Source organism: Erythrolamprus reginae, chromosome 2 (assembly GCF_031021105.1).
Source record: "Erythrolamprus reginae isolate rEryReg1 chromosome 2, rEryReg1.hap1, whole genome shotgun sequence".
In the NCBI taxonomy this organism is placed as follows: Eukaryota; Metazoa; Chordata; class Lepidosauria; order Squamata; family Dipsadidae; genus Erythrolamprus; species Erythrolamprus reginae.
Genome location: NC_091951.1, coordinates 155766624 through 155788198, shown reverse-complemented (window position 1 = coordinate 155788198; position 21575 = coordinate 155766624). Strand labels below are relative to the sequence as shown.

The window sequence follows — 21575 nt, the reverse complement described above, 5'->3', positions numbered from 1 at the left end:
TAACTATTGATTTGGAGATCTACTCTGGAAATGAGCCAGGACAATGAGTGGACAATAGCAGTTTAATGTAATTGCTGTTACATCCAGCTTGTTGGGCATCCATCCATCCATTTATTTATTTATCCATTTATTTATCCATTTATTGATTGATTGATTGATTTGATTTGATTTGATTTGATTTTTATGCCGCCCTTCTCCTTAGACTCAGGGCGGCTTACAACATGTTATCAATAGCACTTTTTAAACAGAGCTAGGCTATTTCCCCCACAATCCGGGTCCTCATTTTACCCACCTCGGAAGGATGGAAGGCTGAGTCAATCTTGAGCTGGTGATGAGATTTGAACCACTGACCTTCAGATCTACAAGTCAGCTTCAGTGGCCTGTAGTACAGCACTCTACCTGCTGCGCCACCCCGGCTCATTTAAAAAATATTGAAATGATAAATTACATATTGTAACAATGGGTAGGCATTAGATGGGTGTGTACAGACATATAATATTCTGAGCTTTGATGGGAACGAACATTACAAAAGAAGTTGATAGTTTTGACAGTGTGGGTGGGCTCCCGAGTGATAATTCATTAATGTTAGGAAATAAAATGCTGATATAGGTGGAACCTTGGTCGAATCCAGCTGTGTTGATAATGTATTTTCTGAAGGATCACTGTTAACAACATCTGAATACACCTGCAAACCCGTTGAATGAGGGAATGGTTAACTTTATTTCATGTTTCTTTACGGTTCAGATCAAGCAATGGAACATAACCAAGAGCGTCAGAACATTCTCTCCAAAAATCATAACATGACAAAAGTTCTCAGCAAAGAGGTGATGTGCTTGAAAGAAGAGAAAGCTAAACAGGTTAGTTGATCAAAAGTAATTCACAGCTCTGGCAGGTGATGGAGCTTGAACTTACAGTTTACTCAACTATGAAAACTATCTAAGTTACTTTAGGCCAGTTAGTGGCTGAAATCACCCAAAGCCTTGGATTTATTTTGTCATGATTTATTGAATAAGGAACCTTTGACTGGGATCACACATCATCAGCCCAAAACAAACAATGTAATATGTGAGCCCAGGCATTATCTTTTAATTTAACATTCTTATATTGTGAGATTAAAAGTGGATAAAACGATTTAGAGTGCCCTGATCTCCCTAGAAGAAAATTAAAAAATAAATTTCTTCCCCTCTACAGCTTAACTTTGGAAACTTTAGACCTAAATTTATTTTTCACTCAATAAAGTGACTGGCTACTGTACTTGTAAGCAGAGTAGGCTTGGCTACCAAATGCTTGCACTTTGAAAGAATGCTGTTAATGTTAAATCTGTTTTACAGTTCTTGGATCTAATGGACACCGTAGACAAGCAGAGAGAGGAAATAAACCAAAGCAACAGGTAAGCACATTAAAGCGACATGTAGAAGTGAGTAGCTGTATTGTCTTCAACCCTTTTCCTGGTGGATGTCTTCCATCAGCATCAGTGGAATCAAAGCAGCTGAGAAGTCAGACCAGGACCAGGTGAGTTGATCCCAGTCTTTGATTCCCTATCCTGCTATTCTGAGAATTGAAGTCCGCATATCTTCAAGTTCCAAGGTAGAGAAACCCTCAGTTAGAGGATTCAGCCCTTCTTTCTCTCCTTGGGGTACAGACAAGAAATAAAACCAACCTTTTAAAAGATGTAACAATTTATATGGGAATAACAATTTTTTGAACCACATGTTTTCATCCAAACTTCCACTTAGAGTCCAGAAAACATCAGCTGTCTCTCTAACATTGTTTGGCGAGAAGATAAAAACCCCTGTTCCAATCATTGTCCTACCATTCCTTTTTTTTTTTTAATAGAGAGAAATTTGTATTATTCCAGCCAAGGTAGGAACTGGAGAGTGATGGATTTTGTATAGACAACAAAGGGCATCCCTTCTTCCCACCCCAGAAGGGAAAGAAACATAGTATTCGATTCAATTTATTAGATTTGTATGCCGCCCCTCTCTGAAGACTCGGGGCGGCTCACAACAACAATAAAAACAGTATAACAATGGAACAAATCTAATAATAAAATTACATTAAAAAACCCCAACAATTTAAAAACCATACAACACATACATAAAATATAAGAAAGCCTGGGGGAGATGTCTTAATTCCCCCATGCCTGGCGCTATAGGTGGGTCTTGAGTAACTTGCGAAAGACAAGGAGGGTGGGGGCCGTTCTAAACATAGTAAATAAGGACACCGTTGTTTGGCAGCTGCCTGAGAGAGACTAGCCATCATTACACCATCCTGCTTGCTCAGGATGAGAGGAGAGCACTCTATATCCGTGATGGTGAACCTATGGCACGGGTGCCACAGGAGTCATATCTGAGGGCACGCAAGGTCTAGCTCTATGTCAGCTCCAACACATATGTTCATGCTGGCTAGCTGATTTCCGGCCTTTCGGAAAACAGAGAAGTCATTTTTGCCTTCTCCAGATTTCAGGGAACCCTCCTGAAGCCTGGGGAAGGCAAAAAATGGCACAACAGGACTATCCAAAGTTCAGAAACGAACTTCCGGTAGACCCATTGGACCCTATTTTCGCCATCCATAGGCTCTAGAGGTTTGCATGTATGCACGGGGAATTGGAGCACACAGGGGGTTGTGAATTCATTTGTGGGGGGAGGACATTTCATTATGGGTGTGGGCACGAGTGTGCATGCTATTGTGGGTAGGCCTGCCCTTTTGGCACCCGAGCAAAGAAAGGTTCTCCATCACTGCTCTATATAAACCGCGGAGAGCAGTTTTTTGCCAGTACTGGTTCATATTTGGCCAGGAAGGATCCTCTCTTGTCAGGACAAACTTTCAGTGCAAACTCTACACAAGGAATGTTCTCTTATGCATGGATCTCCCCTTCTGCTCTCCTTGCAGGGTATCGGAAGCACGGGTCGGGCGTTTGCAAGAGGTCCTGAATGAGCAAAATTCGATGATGAATTCCCTGAAAGCAAAGTACGGAGAACAGTTTCACAGTGTGGTTGGAGAAACCAGGCTAATGTTGCTTGATGGCGGTCCCAATTCAGATATGGTTCCAAATCGGAATGGTCTAGCTGGCACTCTTAATTTCATGATTCAGGTGAAGGGGAAATTGTGGAGCCAGAGGAGGGAACAGGAATAAAGTCAGAGGGCACAATTGACGGAGGAGCCCAATGGCAAAATCCAGCAATTGTATAAAGGAGAAGTAGAATTATTCGCCCATAATCCTAAACACAAATATAAAATAATATACAATATGGGGAAGGTGCAGGGGGGAATGGGGAATGTATTCTATCGTTGCAAAAATGGGTGGCAGAATTTAAGGAGAGGATAGAAAAAAATCAGGCTCCTGTTGTTAGGAGACAGTTTTTCAAAGACCAACTTTAACTTGCAGTATATACATGTTGAAAAACGTGGCCAGCAACGCAAGAATTCATTCATTAACCTACCGTGTTTCCCCAAAAATAGGACACTGTCTTATATTAATTTTTGCTCCAAAAGTTGTGCTACGTCTTATTTTCGGGGGGTGCCTTATATTTCTCAAATAAGACAAATTCACAGGCAGAAAAGCTGACACCCCCAAAGAAAGTGTACCTTACAGTACACTGATTACGGTACGGTACCTGTCAGTATGGCACCCACACACACAAAGGACGGCACTTATATGGTACAACAGTATACTCCCGCTATTGCAGTTTCCGGCCACCAGAGAAACTACAGTCTACTCACTGTAGTGGAGACTGTAATGGCAGTGAGACAGCAGCAGACTGTGTCTGCTGTACTGGACGGTACAAAGCGATGGAAGGGGCCAGCAGGGGACGCCACATTATTACGGTACTGCTATGAACAGCTTTGAATGGTACCGTATGTTTTTCCACCTACCGTATGTAAACTTGACTATGCCTTATTTTCGGGGGGTGCCTTATATTAGCAAATTCTGCAAAACCTCTGACATGCCTTACTTTTGGGGTACGTCTTATTTTCGGGGAAACAGGGTTTGTACGTACCTAGAGGTAGTGCTTGCGTAGCATCTATTCATTTAGCAACCATTCAAATTGACAAGGTGCTGAACGAAGGGTCTTATGTGCCCACCGTTACAGCTATTGCAGTGCTCCTGCCGTCGCATGATTACAGTCTGGGGGCTTGAAAACCATTATATACAGCAACCAGTAGATCCCCATGATCATGGGATTTCCATTTGCTGTCTTCTCTGTCAACTTCCCCAGTAAGTCAGTGTGGGAGCTGGTAGGGAAGGCTAAACAATGTCGTCTGGCGGGACCCAGGGGAAGAGCCTTCTCTGTGGGGGGCCCGACCCTCTGGAACCAGCTCCCCCCTGAGATTAGGATTGCCCCCACCCTCCCTGCCTTTCGTAAACTCCTTAAGACCCACCTCTGCCGTCAGGCATGGGGGAACTAAAACACCTCCCCCTTGCCCATGTTGTGCTGTTGATTGATTGACTGTGTGCCTGTTTTTTATATATATTGGGATTGTTTTAGGAAATTACTAATTTTAAATTGTAATTAGATTGGTGGGCATTGGATTTTTATTATGTACTGTTTTTTATTATTGTTGTGAGCCGCCCCGAGTTTGCGGAGAGGGGCGGCATATAAATCCAATAAATCTAATCTAATCTCAACCCAGTGCCGCCTGACAAGACAAGTGGACTCAGTCTGGTTTCTGGCGTTTAGCTTGCAAACACTTTGTGCTGCAGTTCCTCTGCCAAACCCTGCTTAGATTTTGGGACAGGTGGGGATCCTTTTGTGTCTGGGGGCCTCCTGCAAATGCCCCATTGGTGCAAATGTTCTGTGCCCAAACCCTGTTGGATTGGGATGGACCTTTATCAGAGCCTCTTTGAGAGTGGAAAGACTGCCCATCGTAGAGTTTTAGCCCCACGTGAGACTGCAGGCAGCTCTTTTCCTCCAGCCACTTAACAATCCAGGACCACGATAGTGAACCTATGGCACACGTATCATGCCACCGGTAGCACGCGGAGCCATATTTGCTGGCATGGGAGCCTTTGCCCTAGCTCAGCTCCACCGTGCATGTGTGTGCCAGCCAGCTGATTTTTGTCTCACATGGAGATTCTGGAAGGGAATTCTCAGCCTCCAGAGGGCCTCCAGGGGGTGGGGGAGGGCAGTCACTCATGCCCTCATCACCTCGAGGCTCGGCTACTGTAACGCTCTCTACATGGAGCTACCTTTGAAAAATGTTCGGAAACTTTCCTAAATACGCCCATGTCACACCAACACTCCGCAGTCTGCACTGGTTGCCGATCGGTTTCTGGTCACAATTCAAAGTGTTGGTTATGGCCTATAAAGCCCTTCATGGCATCGGACCAGAACACCTCCGGGACCATCTTCTGCCGCACGAATCCCAGCGACCAGTTAGGTCCCACAGAGTTGGCCTTCTCCGGGTCCCATCGACTAAACAATGTCGTTTGGTGGGACCCAGGGGAAGAGCCTTCTCTGTGATGGCCCCGACCCTCTGAAACCAAGTCCCCCCAGATATCAGAGTTGCCCCCACCCTCCTTGCCTTTCATAAGCTCCTTAAAACCCACCTCTGTCGTCAGGCATGGGGGAATTGAGATATTCCCTTCCCCCTAGGCTTATAAAATTTATGCATGGTATGTCTGTCTGTATGATTGGTTTCTTAAATTGGGGTTTTTTACATTACTTTTAATGTTAGATTTGTTCATATTGTCTTTTTACTGTTGTTAGCCGCCCCGAGTCTACGGAGAGGGGCAGCATACAAATCTAATAAATAAATAAATAAGTAAATAATTTTTTTTTAAAAAATCAATTTTCGCCCTCCCCAGACTCCAAGAGTACCTACCGGGCCCACAGAAAGTCAGAAAAATGGGGGAATGGGGGGGGGTCATGCTTGCTTACACATGGGGAATAGCCCGTGGAGGGCATTGAATTATGGGTGTGGGCATGCATACATGCACACACATAAAAGCACCCATGCACATGAGATTTTGGCACCCGAGGGAAAAAAGATTCACCATCACTGATCCAGGCGATCACTCATAATGCCAGGATTGCATTCGTGTGAGAGAATCGGTCACACGACATCTTGCTTATTGACCGTCTCACTCAATGAGCAAAGATTTAGATCTCTGGTACATGTTTTAAGGAAAGCCTTCAAGAAGCCCAAATTCTGGATCTGCTTTGGTCAACCTGACATTCCAGATTCAGAGTTTGGGGTTTATGGGTAGATTTGGCAATAGATACAAACTTAAGGATTGTTTAGCTTAGTGATGGCGAATGTATGGCATGGGTGCCACAGGTGGCACATGGAGCCATTTCTGCTGGCACGTGAGCCGTTGCCCTAGCTCAGCTCCAATGTGCATGTGTGTGCCAGCCAGCTGGTTTTTGGCTCACACAGAGGCTCTGGGAGAGCGTTTTTGACTTCCAGAGAGCCTCTGGGGGGATGGGGGATGGAATTTTCGCCCTCCCCAGGCTCCAAGAATACCTACTTGGCCCACTGGAAGTCAGTGGGCCCAGTAGGTATTTACTCTCCCCCGGCTCCAGGGAAGCCTTTGGAGCCTGGAGAAGGTGAAACACAAGCCTACTGGGCCCACCAGAAATAGGCCATTTCCGGCCTCCGGGGGGCGAAGGAAGCTGTTTTCATCTGACAGTCTCAAAATGGGTGAGCAGTATGGTCGGGCAGTAGGAAAAGCAAGAAGAATGCTTGGCTGCTTAGCTAGAGGTATAACAAGCAGGAAGAGGGAGATTGTGATCCCGCTGTATAGAGCGCTGGTGAGACCCCATTTGGAATACTGTGTTCAGTTCTGGAGACCTCACCTACAAAAAGATATTGACAAAACTGAACGGGTCCAAAGACGGGCTACAAGAATGGTGGAAGGTCTTAAGCATAAAACGTATCAGGAAAGACTTAATGAACTCAATCTGTATAGTCTGGAGGACAGAAGGAAAAGGGGGGACATGATCGAAATATTTAAATATGTTAAAAGGTTAAATAAGGTCCAGGAGGGAAGTGTTTTTAATAGGAAAGTGAACACAAGAACAAGGGGACACAATCTGGGGTTAGTTGGGGGAAAGATCAAAAGCAACGTGAGAAAATATTATTTTACTGAAAGAGTAGTAGATGTTTGGAACAAACTTCCAGCAGACGTTGGTAAATCCACAGTAACTAAATTTAAACATGCCTGGGATAAACATAGATCCATCCTAAGATAAAATACAGGAAATAGTATAAGGGCAGACTAGATGGACCACGAGGTCTTTTTCTGCCGTCAGTCTTCTATGTTTCTGTTTCATCTTCCCCAGACATTGAATTATGGGTGTGGGCACTCGTGCATGCCTGATAGCATGCACGCCTAGCTCTTTTGGCACCTGAGGTCGTCATCACTGGCTTAGCTTCTTTACTCTGAAGAAAAAGCCTTGCTTTGCAGTGCCGGTGCTCTTGTTGCTGGGCAGCTAGCTCAGGAAATCTCAAGGCAGCCTTGAAAGTAGCTCTTACTTGAAACTTGCTCATTTGCAGACTCCAGATGGCAGAGGCAGCTTTGGCTCTGTCAGAACAGAAGGTGTGCAGCCTGGGAGAACTTCTGAGCGTAGCAAAGGAGGAACAAACAAGACTGATGGAGAGCCACACCAAGGAGTTTCATCAACACAAGAAGGTAGACTGGTGTGTGTGTGTGTATCTCAGGATATATAATGGAGCAAAAATATCTGGAACTGTTTGAAACACATGCCTTTGCTTGAAACAAGCCCAAGTGTTAGTGGGGAAAGGTTGTGAAGCTGGGGCTTGGATCAAACAAGGAAGGGCATATCGTCCCCTGTCCAATTGTCTTTCCTTATCTCATATGTCATATACATTCTCTCCTCATATATATATATATATATATGAGACGGTCTTGGTATATTCGGGTTTCTTCCCGTGTAGGATTTGGAAATTTCTGGCGACGTTTCGATGAGGTCCCACTCATCATCTTCAGGCTGGTGTTTCTGTCCTTGTTCTCAGGCGAACACTGCGAGACCTAAGCTGCCTTCCTTCTATAAATACTGGTGGCTGGGTGTGGTGTGTGTGTGTGTATGTATGTATGTATGTGTGTGTGTGTGTGTGTGTGTGTGTGTATATATATATATATATATATGTAGATTGTTCTGAGTTCGGGTTTTGCCCTGTGTAATATTTTGCATGTCTATGCGATGTTTCGGTGAAATCACATTCACCATCATCAGGCTGAAGTTCCAAGCTTCGTGTTGTTTTACATGTGTTTTACAATACATTTTACAACAGCACGAAGCTTGGAACTTCAGCCTGATGATGGTGAATGTGATTTCACCGAAACGTCGCATAGACATGCAAAATATTACACAGGGCAAAACCCGAACTCAGAACAATCTACATATATATATACATATATATATATATATATATACACACACACACACATATATATACACACACACATATATATATATACACACTCTCCTTATCTCTTATATCATATATACTCTCTCTTTCCCATCTACTTCTCTTCTTTTTACTTTCTATCGTCATATATATTACTCAATGTCTATTCTCTTCCATATGTATTGTATATTGGACAAATAAATAAATAAATAAAAGGGCTGACTGATGATTCTCTGCTTTTGCAGAATTCTTCTGATCGGGAGGCAATGCTTCTGCAGGAACTTTCAAAAGCCAATGATAATAATCTCCAGCTGAAAACTGAGGTAAAAATCGTTTGAATATTATATTATATTATATTATTATATTATTATTATATTATTATTATTTATTAGATTTGTATGCCGCCCCTCTCTGAAGACTCGGGGCTGCTCACAACAATAAAAACAATATTATAGCAAAACAAATCTAATATTAAAAGAAGCATATAAAACCCTATCATATATTTAAAAACCAAACAACACATTCATACCAAACATGAAACAAAATATAAAGAAGCCTGGGGGAAAGGTTTCTCAACTCCCCCATGCCTGGCGGTATAAGTGAGTCTTGAATAATTTACGAAAGACAAGGAGGGTGGGGGCAGTTCTAATCTCCGGGGGGAGTTGGTTCCAGAGGGCTGGGGCCGTCACAGAGAAGGCTCTTCCCCTGGGGCCCGCCAAACGACATTGTTTAGTCGACGGGACCCGGAGAAGGCCAACTCTGTGGGATTCGTGCGGTATTAGGCGGTTCAGGAGGTACTCTGGTACAATGCCATGTAGGGCTTTAAAGGTTATGACCAACACTTTGAATTGTGACCGGAAACTGATCAGCAGCCAATGCAAGCCACGGAGTGTTGTAGAAACGTGGGCGAATCTGGGAAGCCCCGCGATGGCTCTCGCGGTTGCATTCTGCACGATCTGAAATTTCCAAACACTTTTCAAAGGTAGCCCCATGTAGAGAGCATTGCAGTAATCGAATCTCGAGGTGATAAGGGCATGAGCGACTGAGCAATGACTCCCTGTCCAACCTGGGCATTGTTTGAGTCCTCGGAGATATAAATCCAAGTAAGTAAGTAAGTAAGTAAGTAAGTAAGTAAGTAAGTAAGTAAGTAAGTAAGTAAGTAAGTAAGTAAATAAAAAAATAAAAAAATAAAAAAATAAAAAAATATAATCATTGTTTCTTAATCTTGACACTAGCAATAGCAAGTAGACATACATACCGTTTCACAGTGCTTTACAGCCCTCACTAAGTGGTTTACAGAGTCAGCATATTGCCCGCAACAATCTGGGTCCTCATTTTACCCACTTCAGAAGGATGGAAGTCTGAGTCAACCTTGAGCCTGGTGAGATTTGAACTGCAAATTGCAGGCAGCCGGCAGTCAACGGGAGTAGTCTGCAGTACTGCACTTTAATCACTGTGTCACCACCACGGCTCAGACAAACTTGTAGGTGTGTGGTCTTCATCTCCAGAATTCTCCAGCCACCATGGGAGTTGAAGTCAACACATCTTTAAGTTTCCAAAGTTGAGTCACACTCCATTAAGAATGACTAAAATAAGGTTCTTTCAGCTTAGCTTCTGGCTCCTAGATGAAGCCTTGAGCAATAGCAGCTTTGGGCAATTGCTTCAGTGAGTTACAGGTTGTAGATTAGAAGCCATAAATGTATCAACACAGTCAAACCAACGCAATGGAAAGTTTGCCGACGTAGTCTGCTAATCAAGCTGACAGCACCTGTTCAATAGACAACCAGTTGCTAGGTGGGGCCACCAGGAAGCCCTTTAGATAGAAGGCTGCCAAGGATTTCTTTCTGCTTGTGAACTATAGGTTGCCTGTTTGTGCTTTTTTAATACATATGGAAGAAAATAGACATTAAGTAATATATATAAGGATAGTAAGTAAAAAAGAGGAGAAGTAGATGAGAGGGAGAGAATATATAAGATATAGGAGAAAAGGAAAGACAATTGGACAGGGGACGTTAGGCACATCAGTGCACTTATGTACGCCCCTTACTGGCCTCTTAGGAACCTGGAGAGGTCAATCGTGGAGAGTCTAAGGGAGAAATGTTGGGGGTTGGGAGTTGACACTATTGAGTCCGGTAATGAGTTCCACGCTTCGACAACTCGATTGTTAAAGTCATGTTTTTTACAGTCAAGTTTAGAGCGGTTAATATTAAGTTTGAATCTGTTGCGTGCTCTTGTGTTGTTGCGGTTGAAAATGATGTAGTCATTGACCGGAAGGACATTGCAGCATATGATCTTGTGGGCAATACTTGACACTCTTTCCCAGCAACCTGTTGCAGAGAGATGGGGGGCTTGTCTGTCTCTACTACGGGTGGATTTCCTTCTAGGTGGATGAGCTGGAAAGAAGGTGCAAAATCCAGCAACAGCAACTGTTCCAGGCGAAGGAGGAACTGACCCACACAACTGCAGAAATGAAACTGAGAGCTGTACAGGCTGAAGGTGAGCCTAACTCTCAATTCTGAATGAATGGAGGGCTTTGTTGGAGCCCTTCAGAAAGGGAAGAAAGGTGAAAGGGGTTGGGGACTTCACTAATTTGTTTTTCCGTTAGAGCGTTTGGAAAATGAAAAGAAGCGTTTCAAGCAGATCCTGAGTGATGCAGAATCTCTTCGTACGAAGGAGGTGAGGAGGCTGTGGGACTTTTAGCATCCCTACACGGAGAAGAGCGGGCGGATGAAGTAGTAGATCTGACTCAAATGTGCTTTCCGACCTGAAAAAATAAATTTTGTCCTTTCCTTGAACATCTTGTTTATAAGCTAGGATGCAATTAAGTCTGGAGCTCTTCCATCCTGGCCCATATGAATAAAGGAAGCCCTTTGGGAGTGTTGTTAGACTTGGTCAGAATGCCAGGAAATTGGTTCTTCTCAAGGGTTTCTCCGTTACTGAGCCTCCAATCCCCCAGCTCCACAGAAGTAATTGCACACTTTCACTGTTGCCTCACGTCTGCAATTCAAGATTATGAGACCAGGCAATTATGTTTCCCTTTGTTGGATTTCTTTTTTAGTTCAGGGTTCTGAGAATCATACTGCCCTAAATAAATCTATTTCCCTTTTTAGAATAGGATCGTCCTTCCCTTTCAAAATTCAGGGCTCTGTTTTTTCATTATATACAGTATCTGAGGAGGATGGATAAAGAAATTAGATAGATAGATAGATAGATAGATAGATAGATAGATAGATAGATAGATAGATAGATAGATGATTGATAGATAGATAGATAGATAGATAGATGATAGATAGATGATTGATAGATGATTGATAGATAGATGATAGATGAGATAGATAGATAGATAGATAGATAGATAGATAGGGAGGGAGGGAGGGAGGGAGGGAGGGAGGGATAGATGTCCCATTCTGTGGGTTCATATTACAGTTTTATGTTGGATTTTTTTGCTAAGCAGTTGAAAAACGTGCCCCAAGCTTTCTTGGAATAAAGAATTACGTTTGCTCCAATATTCTTTAAGTGTCTCCTATTTACCGAAGAGAAAGGCTGGTGTCCATCAGTTATCTTTATGTGCTGCTAAAGATCCTCTGGTGTTTGACATGCAGGTGGGACAGATAACTCAGCACATGGAGACAAGTGAGCATGCTCTTCAGGAGCGCATCCAAAGGCTGGAGGCCGTCCGCATTGGGCTTGAGGAGGTGAGTGGAATGGCTTCCCAGTATTGTTGATTTCTTTTTTGCTGAAAACCAACTCTTGTCCTCAGTTGTTTGGGTTCTTCTCTAGGAATATGTCCAGATTCACACCACTGCAAGTGACCTGATTTGCTTTTATGAACAGAAATTGCAGTACTTTGTTCTTCTGCCTCTTCCCTAGGAACTGAGCCAAGTGAAAGCTGCTACTTTCATTGAACGGGGCAAAATTGAGGAAGAAGTCATCAGAGCCAAAAACCAAACCAGGTTGGAAGAGGTAAAGTTGACAGAACAGTCTGTCCATTGTTCGGGTGGGTGGGGGGGAGCATTAACCCCCTCAGATAGGGTCCGCAACTTGGGTGTCCTCCTGGACCCACAGCTGAGTTTTGACCACCATCTTTCAGCTGTGGCCAGGGGGACCTTTGCCCAGGTTCGCCTGGTTTACCAGTTGTGGCCCTATTTGGACCAGGAGGCTCTACGCACAGTCACTCGGGCCCTCATCACCTCCCGTCCCGATTATTGCAATGTGCTCTACATGAGGCTACACTTGAAAAGTGTTCGGAGACTGCAAAATGATCGAAACATTTAAATATGTTAAAGGGTTAAATAAGGTCCAGGAGGGAAGTGCTTTTAATAGGAAAGTGAACACAAGAACAAGGAGGCACAGTCTGAAGTTAGTTGGGGGAAAGATCAAAAGCAACGTGAGAAAATATTATTTCACTGAAAGAGTAGTAGATCCTTGGAACAAACTTCCAGCAGACGTAGTTGGTAAATCCACAGTAACTGAATTTAAACATGCCTGGGATAAACATATCCATCGTAAGATAAAATACAGGAAATAGTATAAGGGCAGACTAGATGGACCATGAGGTCTTTTTCTGCCGTCAGTCTTCTATGTTTCTGAATAGTCCAAAATGCACCCGCAAGAGCCGTCATGGGTATGCCCATATAACACCTGCGCTCCGCGAGCTGCACTGGCTTCCTGTTAGTCTCCGGGCATAATTCAAGGTGTTGGTTATTACCTATGAAGCCCTACATGGCTCAGGGCCAGAGTATTTACAGTAGCGCCTCTTGCCACATACCTCCCAGAGACCAATAAGAGCACACAGAGTTGGCCTCCTCCGGGTCCCATCGATGAAGCAATGGAGGTTGGCGGGACCATGGGGAAGGGCCTTCTCTGTGGCTGCCCCGTCTCTATGGAACCAACTACCCCACAATGTCCGTACTGCTCCCACCTACTGGCCTTCCATAAGGCCACGAAGACCTGGCTTTGCCGGCAGGCCTGGGTGGCCATGAACTAACAACTGACAAGGCCACACTGTATGAATGGTATGTATGTATGGGCTTATGACTGCTTTATCATTAATGGGTTTCTTTTTAATATGGGGTTTTATATTATTATTGTAAGCCGCCCTGAGTCCTTTGGAATTGGGCGGCATAGAAGTCAAATAAATAAATAAATAAACAAATAAGCAAGCCAGTAAGAAAGAGCTGGGAACATCGTTAGCCCCTGGTTTGGGCTGGAAAGAAACATTTGGAGCAAGTTAGACCAATGGAAAGACTTAGGGCTTGGAAAACATTCCTTGCAGAGAGTAACAATGAAAGAGTTTGCAAGCAGATAAGAGCTGGGAAGATTGTTAGCACCTGGTTAGGGCTGGAAAGAAACTTATTCAGAGCAAGCTAAAGCAATAAAAAACCCTGCAAAACGTAGGGCTTGGAAAAGATTCTTCGCAGAAACAATGAAAGAGTCTTAAAGATAAGAGCTAGGAAGATCGTTAGCAGCTAGTTAGGGGTGGGGGGGAAAAGCTACATTCAGGCTATTTATTTGTTTACTTAATTAATTTGACTTCTATGCCGAAGGACTCGGGATATAAGATGCACCCGAATTATCAGTCTCCTTTAGGGAGGAAAGAGGTGCGTCTTATACTCGGAAAAATAAGTTAGATTAAAACTTATAAAGGAATTAAAATAAAATCTTACTAATTATTATTATTATTAATTTGACTTCTGTGCTGCCCAATCTTGAAGGACTCAGGGCACCTTACAACAGTATAAAATACAAGACAATAAAAAGAAGTCAAATATAAAAACTGAGTTATAAAACCGTTCATTAAAAACCCTAATAAACATGATAAACTAACCTAACATAATAATAATAATATGTGTCCAATTCTTACATATCAATAATAGATTGAAAAAAAGATATATATCTCTCTTTCTCTGGCAATTAATAGCAACAGCACCTGGAGCAGATGGAGGAGAAGCTGAGGCTGATGATGCAATCTCGCGACGAGGCTCAGAATCACTGCTTGCGGCAGAAGCAGGCAGTGCTAGAAGCCCATGCTAAGGAGGGCCAGTTGAATCTGCAGGTGGAAGGACTCAAGAGGCGACTGGAAGACCTTCAGCAGGTGAGGGAGTTGAAACAGGCCCACGGGAAGAAGCCTGATATCAGCATTTAACTGAAGGCTACAGTTCCTTGGGTACATACCTGGGAGACAGGTAGTCCTTGACGACCGGTCACCTAACCATTGTTTAAACTTCCAACCGACTTACCTGGAGGATATGAAATATAGAATAACAGAGTTGGAAGGGACTTTGGAGGTCTTCTAGCCCAGGGGTAGGCAAAGTTGGCTCTTCTATGACTTGTGGACTTCAACTCCCAGAATTCCTGAGCCAATCATGTTAGCTCAGGGATTCTGGGAGTTGAAGTCCATATGTCATAGAAGAGCCAACTTTGCCTACCCCTGTTCTAGACCAACCCCCCTGCTCGGGCAGGAAACCCTATACAGTGATCCCTCTATTATCGCGAGGGTTCCGTTCCAAGACCCCTCGCGATAATCGATTTTTCGCGATGTAGGGTTGCGGAAGTAAAAACACCATCTGCGCATGCGCGCCCTTTTTTTCTATGGCCGCGCATGCGTAGATGGTGGAGTTTGCGTTCCCCGCCGCCCACGCAAAGGGGAAACCCCGATTCGGCTCCTCGCTGCTGCTGTGCTACCGAGCAGATCAGCTGCTGGGCGGCCGAAGGAACCTTCCCTGGGTCTTCCCGGCCGCCCACGCAAAGGGGACACCCCGGCTCCTCGCTGATGCCCGCTGCTCGCCCGCCCGCCGCCCGCCAGCAAGAGGGGGAGAGATAGAGAAAGAGAGAGAAGGAAAGAAAGAGATGAGAGAGGGAGGAAGAGAGTGTGAGAGAGGAAGAAGCAAGAGAGAGAAAGAGAGAGAGAAAGATGAGAAAGGAAGGGAGTGACGTCATCGGGTGGAAAAATCGCGATATAGCGTTTCGCCAAGATCGAGATCGCGAAGATCGAGGGATCACTGTATACCATTTCAGAGAAATGGTTGTCCAATATCTTCTTTAAAACTTCCAGTGTTGGAGCTTCCACAACTTCTGGGGGCAAGTTGTTCCATTGATTAATTATTCTATCTGTCAGGAAATTTCTCCATAGTTCTAGGTTGCTTCTCTCCTTGAGAGAAGTACCTGAAAAACCCAGATTCAAAGTTCCAATGGTCAAATCTCTTCCCCGCCCTCCCAGCGCAGTCAGCCGAAAGCAATTTGGGCTCATGTGGCAACCAGACTGTATTTATTATTATTTATTAGATTTATATGCCGCCCCTCTCCGAGAACTCGGAGCGGCTCACAACAACAATAGATGCAATAAAATGCAAATCCAATATAAACTATATTAAAAAACCCATTATTATAAAAAACTAACAATTCTAAAACAATCATACCAATCTCTTATGTTGAGTCAGGAAAGTAAGGGGAGAAATTTACAGCTGTTTGCAGCATCCGGTCATCATGTCATCGTTTTATTATAGTTTTGCCAAAAACTAGGAATTTCCTCTGGATTTTGGCAAAACTGTGCCCATAGCAAATGATTGGTTAACTTAAAGACTGCAATGATTTGCTTAACAGCTGCTGCAAAAAAAGTCGTAAGGTCAGTTATCTGACCGACCCATTTTATGACCATCATGAGTTAAGACTTTGATGGGCAGACTCCATTATGGTTATAACTCGAGGACTATCCACAGGGTCTTCTAAATAAACAGGGCATGAGTTTTTTTTTTAAAGTCAGAATTCAGATGCTCCTAGTTTATGGATTGTACATTGCTAAGCAAGGAATGATAGACTGTGATAAAACATGTGGAACAAGTAAATTGTCTGATTAACAAAGATAATATTTTGAATATCCCTCCATGAAAGTTCTCCTGTGTAATACCTGGTGTTGTAGGTTGTAAACAATGGTTTATGACTTTGGTGTGCTGTGAAATCAATCAGTTTTGACTGACAGCACAAACCAGAGTGGAAATAAATCCATTTTAGTATAATATATGACCCCTAACAGTTGTGGGCTTTATTCTGTTCCTAGAAGCATTGTATCTGAGCTAAGAACTTCTCGTAATGTCCTGGAATTCCAATTCAAGGTGGTAATGCTGGCTGGTGGTGTGTGCAGTTACTATTCCTCTGGGCAAAACCTTAGAGAAGATCACCGTTCCTGTTTCATACTCAAATACTCACAATATCTCTAGCAGTTTCAATGTAACTTCATCATAAAAATGAAAGAATTCCCTTAAATTGAGCTTGAGTCCTGGTGGGGGACTTGACCCATCCACATAGAGTGGCTTCCCATTGCTGCCTTCTCAAATGAGGGGTGGGGAGTGGCTTCCCTAGTCTTCTCTACAAATTAGACCTTTATTGACAGTATCCCATCCAAGTAACAAGCAATATCTGGACTTCCTTTGTTTTTCACAACTACCCAAGACTGCTTAAGTGCTCTATCGGGATACACAGCCTCCCCTCCTACCTGATTTTATTGGGAACATACGTATCCCAAGAGCATTAAAGGGAGCGTGAGACACAGGAGTTGTTGGGCCAATGGTGAAGGTGTGCTCCCTGGGTCCATTATGGTGAGTTTGTCTGTAGCACCAACATTTGAAATGAAAGCCGCTGATTTCTTTGTCCCCCTCTCCCCTCTGTGTGCTATGGATGGCAGGAACTGGGCAGTAAGGAACAAGATAAACTTTCCGAGGTCAATAAAGTGCGTGTGGAGCTGCAGGAGCAGATTGGTCACCTGGAGGCTGAGATAACAGCACAACAAGGGCTGCGGGGGAAGATTGCGGCCCTTGAGCGCCAGCTGAAAGGTAACTAGAAAAGCCCTTTTTTCCAAAATACCTGCAACACTTCGTATGAAGGGACATAGTATTGCACCCAGAATCAATACCTTACCTGAATACCTTCACCAGATGTAAGTGAAGCTTCAGATCTGGAGCTAACATAAGGGAGAGCAGGGACACAGGAGGCAGATGATGGGTCTTTTGATCTTCTGAGGAGCACTGGGCTACATGGGACCTTTCCTTCCCGTGGGGTATTTCATCTACTTCTCACTACCACCATGTCTGCTTCCTGGCATTTCTGCCAGCTTGTTAATCAGAGGTGGCATTCAGACAGTTCTCACAAACCGTTAACAGAAATTTTGAGTGGTTCGGAAATCTGGCAAATACACCTCTGATTGGCCCTGCCCTTCCCGGTCTATTCATGTCTCCTGAGTCCCAGCTGGTCAGCTGGGTCTTCTTTTGTTGCCCTGCACAGGAGAACTGAGCTGGAAAGTAGGGTAATGGGGTGGGGAGGGAATGGAGATTTTGCAGTATCCTTCCTCTTGCCATGACTATCAGGCCATTCCCACCAAGCAACACCACGCCGACTAAGCCACGCCCAAAGAACTGGTAGTTTCAAAAAATTGAATACCACCATTGTTTTAATATATTTTTGATGTTCCCTTTGAGTAAAGAGTACTCAAGCAACTCATTTCCCTAAAGGCAGGGTGAGACTTCCAGTTTCCCATTTATCATCCCAATCTAACTAGAGGAAGAAAGCTGAACGTGATCACTGCTGCTATTAGTTAGTTTGGGTAATGAAATATTTGGAAGAAAACAACCAAGCTCAGAGAGAGCACCACAGTAATAATAAGTAATAATAAGCATCTGCCACCCAACACCCCAGACTTAACAATTGTTGATAAGAAAGATCACAGACATTGAATTTATTTATTTATTTATTGGATTTGTATGCCGTCCCTCTCCGAAGACTCGGGGCGGCTAACAGCAATAATAAGACAGCATATAATAATAATCCAATACTAAAAACAATTAAAAACCCATTAATATAAAAACCAAACATACATACAAACATACCATGCATAAAATTGTAACGGCCTAATGGGAAAGAGTATCTCAGTTCCCCCATGCCTGGCGGCAGAGGTGGGTTTTAAGGCAAGGAGGGTGGGGGCAATTCTAATCTCTGGGGGGAGTTGGTTTCAGAGGGCCGGGGCCGCCACAGATAAGATTCTTCCCCTGGGTCCCGCCAAGCGGAATTCCTGGAAGCAGCAGAAGAGAAAGAATCGGAAGAGAAAGAAAGAGAAAATAATGCAATAGAAAGCATGCAAATAGAATGGCTGTAATAAAAGTAAGCAGAAGCAGTACCAATGATATCATGCCCCTTGGGTGCAATACCAAAACATCTAGAACATCACTTGAACATTGTGAACATTGACAAAATCACTATCAGTCAATTGCAAATGGCAGCTTTACTCGAAACAGCTTTCATCCTGTGACAATACCAGTAGTGGGTTTCTACCGGTGTGCTAGGCAACTCCGTTCCGATAGCGGCTGCCAAATTGCGCGATTATGTGCAACAGCTCCAGTGCCGTCTTCGCCAGTCCATTGGGTGGCGCCATCTTTTTTTCTGAATTTTTGGGCCTTTTTTGTTTCCTGCGCATGTGGAGAAGCAAAATCCTGCAAGGGGATGCTTGCTTCTGTGAGATTTCGGTGGTTTTTTGCTTCCTGTGCATGCGCGGAAGCAAAATCACATACTTGACATGGGTGCGCACCAATTAGGATGTGTGCGCAGCGCACCGATCTGCGGGTAAGTGCAACCTGCTGCTGGACAATACCATTAATGTTATTAAACAATATCTGCCTATCCCAAGTCCTTGGGAAGGATGTGAACAAAAATGTCAAATCCAGTCTAAACACCCGGCTGACTGTGTGGCCAACCATTGTAATTCCTACAGGCCATCTTCACTTGTCGTCTATGATTAAGTCTGCAATTCTAGATAAAAGTCATGAGGGCTTTTTGGCTTGCCTGTTCTACAGATATCTCACATCTCACTTTTTCCTTCTCGCCTGTAGCATCCCATCCTCTTTCCTTGCTGAAAGCCAGTTCAATTGTCTGGAGACGGTTCCTCGTTTGCTTACTTACTGCAGAATGAACTGATAATGTGCTGGTGTAGGCTTTCATGGCTGGCATGATCTGCTGGGTAGCCTCAGGATTCAGTGGCCTTGGTCTAAACAACAGATTTCCTGACATTTTGCCTGCAAACTCTGGCATCTTCAGTGGCATAGTGGGTCAGACTGCAGTATAGGCATCTGAGCAAGGACTGACTGGACTGTGGTCTTTATAGCCACATGTCCAGACCACCTTGACTCTAAAGATAGCTGGTGAACCACAATCACTAAACCTTGAATCCCAATACTACTGAATAATGCTGAAATTTTTTTCTGTTGCCAAGCTAATGGTATCTTCGGAAGAAATTGGCCACAGTTAATGTATCCCAGCTTGTTTACTCTTTCATTTTAAATTTAGACAATGACATCATCTCCATGTTTCAATCATCCAAGAAGTTATGTAACATCGTGTAGTTCTCTTGAGGCCATGTAAAATGTATTCTGCATTTAAAAGATTTCATTATCCTGAGTCAAAAAGGGCTAAATGGGTTCATGTTTCTTTTTTTCCCCTAGTGTTGTCCAGTAACCATCGGGAGGCGCTATTGGACAAAGAGAGCGAAATCGCCAGCCTGCTTGAGAAATTACGGGTTCGGGAAGCCGAAATCTCCAGGATAAAGGAGGAGGAAGCTCAGCGGGCCAATTTCCTTCAAAATGCCATCCTGACCTATGTGCAAGGTTCCCCACTAGGCTCTCTCAGCCCCAAGAAATGAAACATGAAATGAAAATAAATCCCATCTTCAAGGAAAGGAATCATAGGAGGATCATGGTGGCCAGGCCAGGCTCTCTTTTGCTTTTTCTGAAGACCAAAGAATCTGCATGGCCAGTTACCTGGAACTAAGTGTGAAGCGTCACTGAAGGACTTGTGGCTGCCTTAGAAACCATCTTAATTTCTGTGCCAAACTCTTGTTCAACCACAGAAGCAAGAAAAGTCTTCAAGATAAAGCCATCTATTCCCGTTTGCAGCCCACAGGCGCAATGTATGTTCACACAAGTTCTCCCTCACTGATTTTGGCCTGCAATTTAGATTCAAAATACACATCGCTTCAGTGCTAGGATTGTTCTTGGAAAAAATAATGCTTCCATGTAACCGACTCTTTCAAATGCATCAATCAACAAATAGTAAAAGGAATATTTAAGTCAGCCAAATCATGGAGATTTTCCCCATACTCATTTACTCTGCAAGATCTACAAAATCCCAAATAATATCAAAAGGACTAATGTTGGAGTCATTTGGGGCTGTCCTGACCCAGTAGAACACTGAATTTATTTCCCACGCCTGAGAATACAGTATTACTGTTTTGTCTAGTTTTCTAAGGAAATTCTTTTACAGTAACCCTTACCATTAATACCGCATTCCTCTGGACTTAAAGGTGAAACAGATCCTAATAAGGGCAAGATTTGATTTATCTACGAAGCCTTTTTCAGTTTCAGTAAGGAGAAGAGACAGCTTCTCTCACTGATGACAGCATTTGAAATGTGAATCAAAGGCTAGAATAACTTCCAAATCATCCTGATTTAGCTGTAGTTGTCTTGAGAACAAGATGACACACATGGAACAAGAATGATTTTTGGTTTTTATTTTTGGTTTTATAGCTAGTATGAAAACGAAACATTTGAAATGTTGCCCTTGTTGCAGGAGCTGGCTTGCATTTATTTCCATATATATTAAATATATATAAATAGACATGTACAGTATATGCAATTAAACATGTAAGAATATATGTTCTTACATGTTTAATTGCATATAAATGTGTCTGGTTTGGTAATACATTAAAATGGGTGAATAGATTTTAAAATGGCAAATGCAGTTCAGTGTAAGGACTTTTCAAATTATACCTATTAGAGCAAAACTTCTAAATTTCACACACATTAATGGGACTGCCGCTAGCAGTGATTGATCAAGAACAAAATATTGTCAAGCTTAAATAAAGTGGTGATCTAATGTGCAACAAAAAGAATTCTGTAGTAGAAATTATTTTTAAAAGAATTGAGAATAAAGCTGCCAATGTAACTTACAGTGCCTGAACTACTGTGTAAGTTCTGCTAACTTCTGACAAGATAGATTTGGAAAAGATGCAACCAAGTTAATTTATTAGGCTACTGTAAAATGTGTAGCTTTTTGGTTTGCTTAAATCTTATTTCTTGTTTTGTTTTAGCAAAGGAAGGCAAAGAGAAACAAAACAAAACAAATTCCAACTTCACACCTTTCCAGCACAAAGATCATCAGGA

General features: G+C 43.2%; 1 protein-coding gene across 3 annotated transcripts in view; it reads left to right on the top strand.

Moving 5' to 3' along the window:
- The window catches only part of LRRC45 (leucine rich repeat containing 45), a 29797-nt gene extending 8436 nt beyond the window's left edge, over nucleotides 1-21361 (top strand). For all 3 annotated transcript variants that reach the window (XM_070740079.1, XM_070740078.1, XM_070740080.1), the window contains 12 exons: nucleotides 745-857; nucleotides 1332-1390; nucleotides 2893-2970; nucleotides 7501-7636; nucleotides 8622-8699; nucleotides 10761-10872; nucleotides 10982-11052; nucleotides 11979-12071; nucleotides 12247-12339; nucleotides 14297-14470; nucleotides 17057-17204; nucleotides 19860-21361. In XM_070740079.1, coding sequence (XP_070596180.1) covers nucleotides 745-857; nucleotides 1332-1390; nucleotides 2893-2970; nucleotides 7501-7636; nucleotides 8622-8699; nucleotides 10761-10872; nucleotides 10982-11052; nucleotides 11979-12071; nucleotides 12247-12339; nucleotides 14297-14470; nucleotides 17057-17204; nucleotides 19860-20056 — 1352 coding nt within the window. In that variant the 3' untranslated portion in view covers nucleotides 20057-21361. The remainder of the gene's footprint in view (nucleotides 1-744; nucleotides 858-1331; nucleotides 1391-2892; nucleotides 2971-7500; nucleotides 7637-8621; nucleotides 8700-10760; nucleotides 10873-10981; nucleotides 11053-11978; nucleotides 12072-12246; nucleotides 12340-14296; nucleotides 14471-17056; nucleotides 17205-19859) is intronic.
- Nucleotides 21362-21575: the final 214 nt, after the last annotated feature.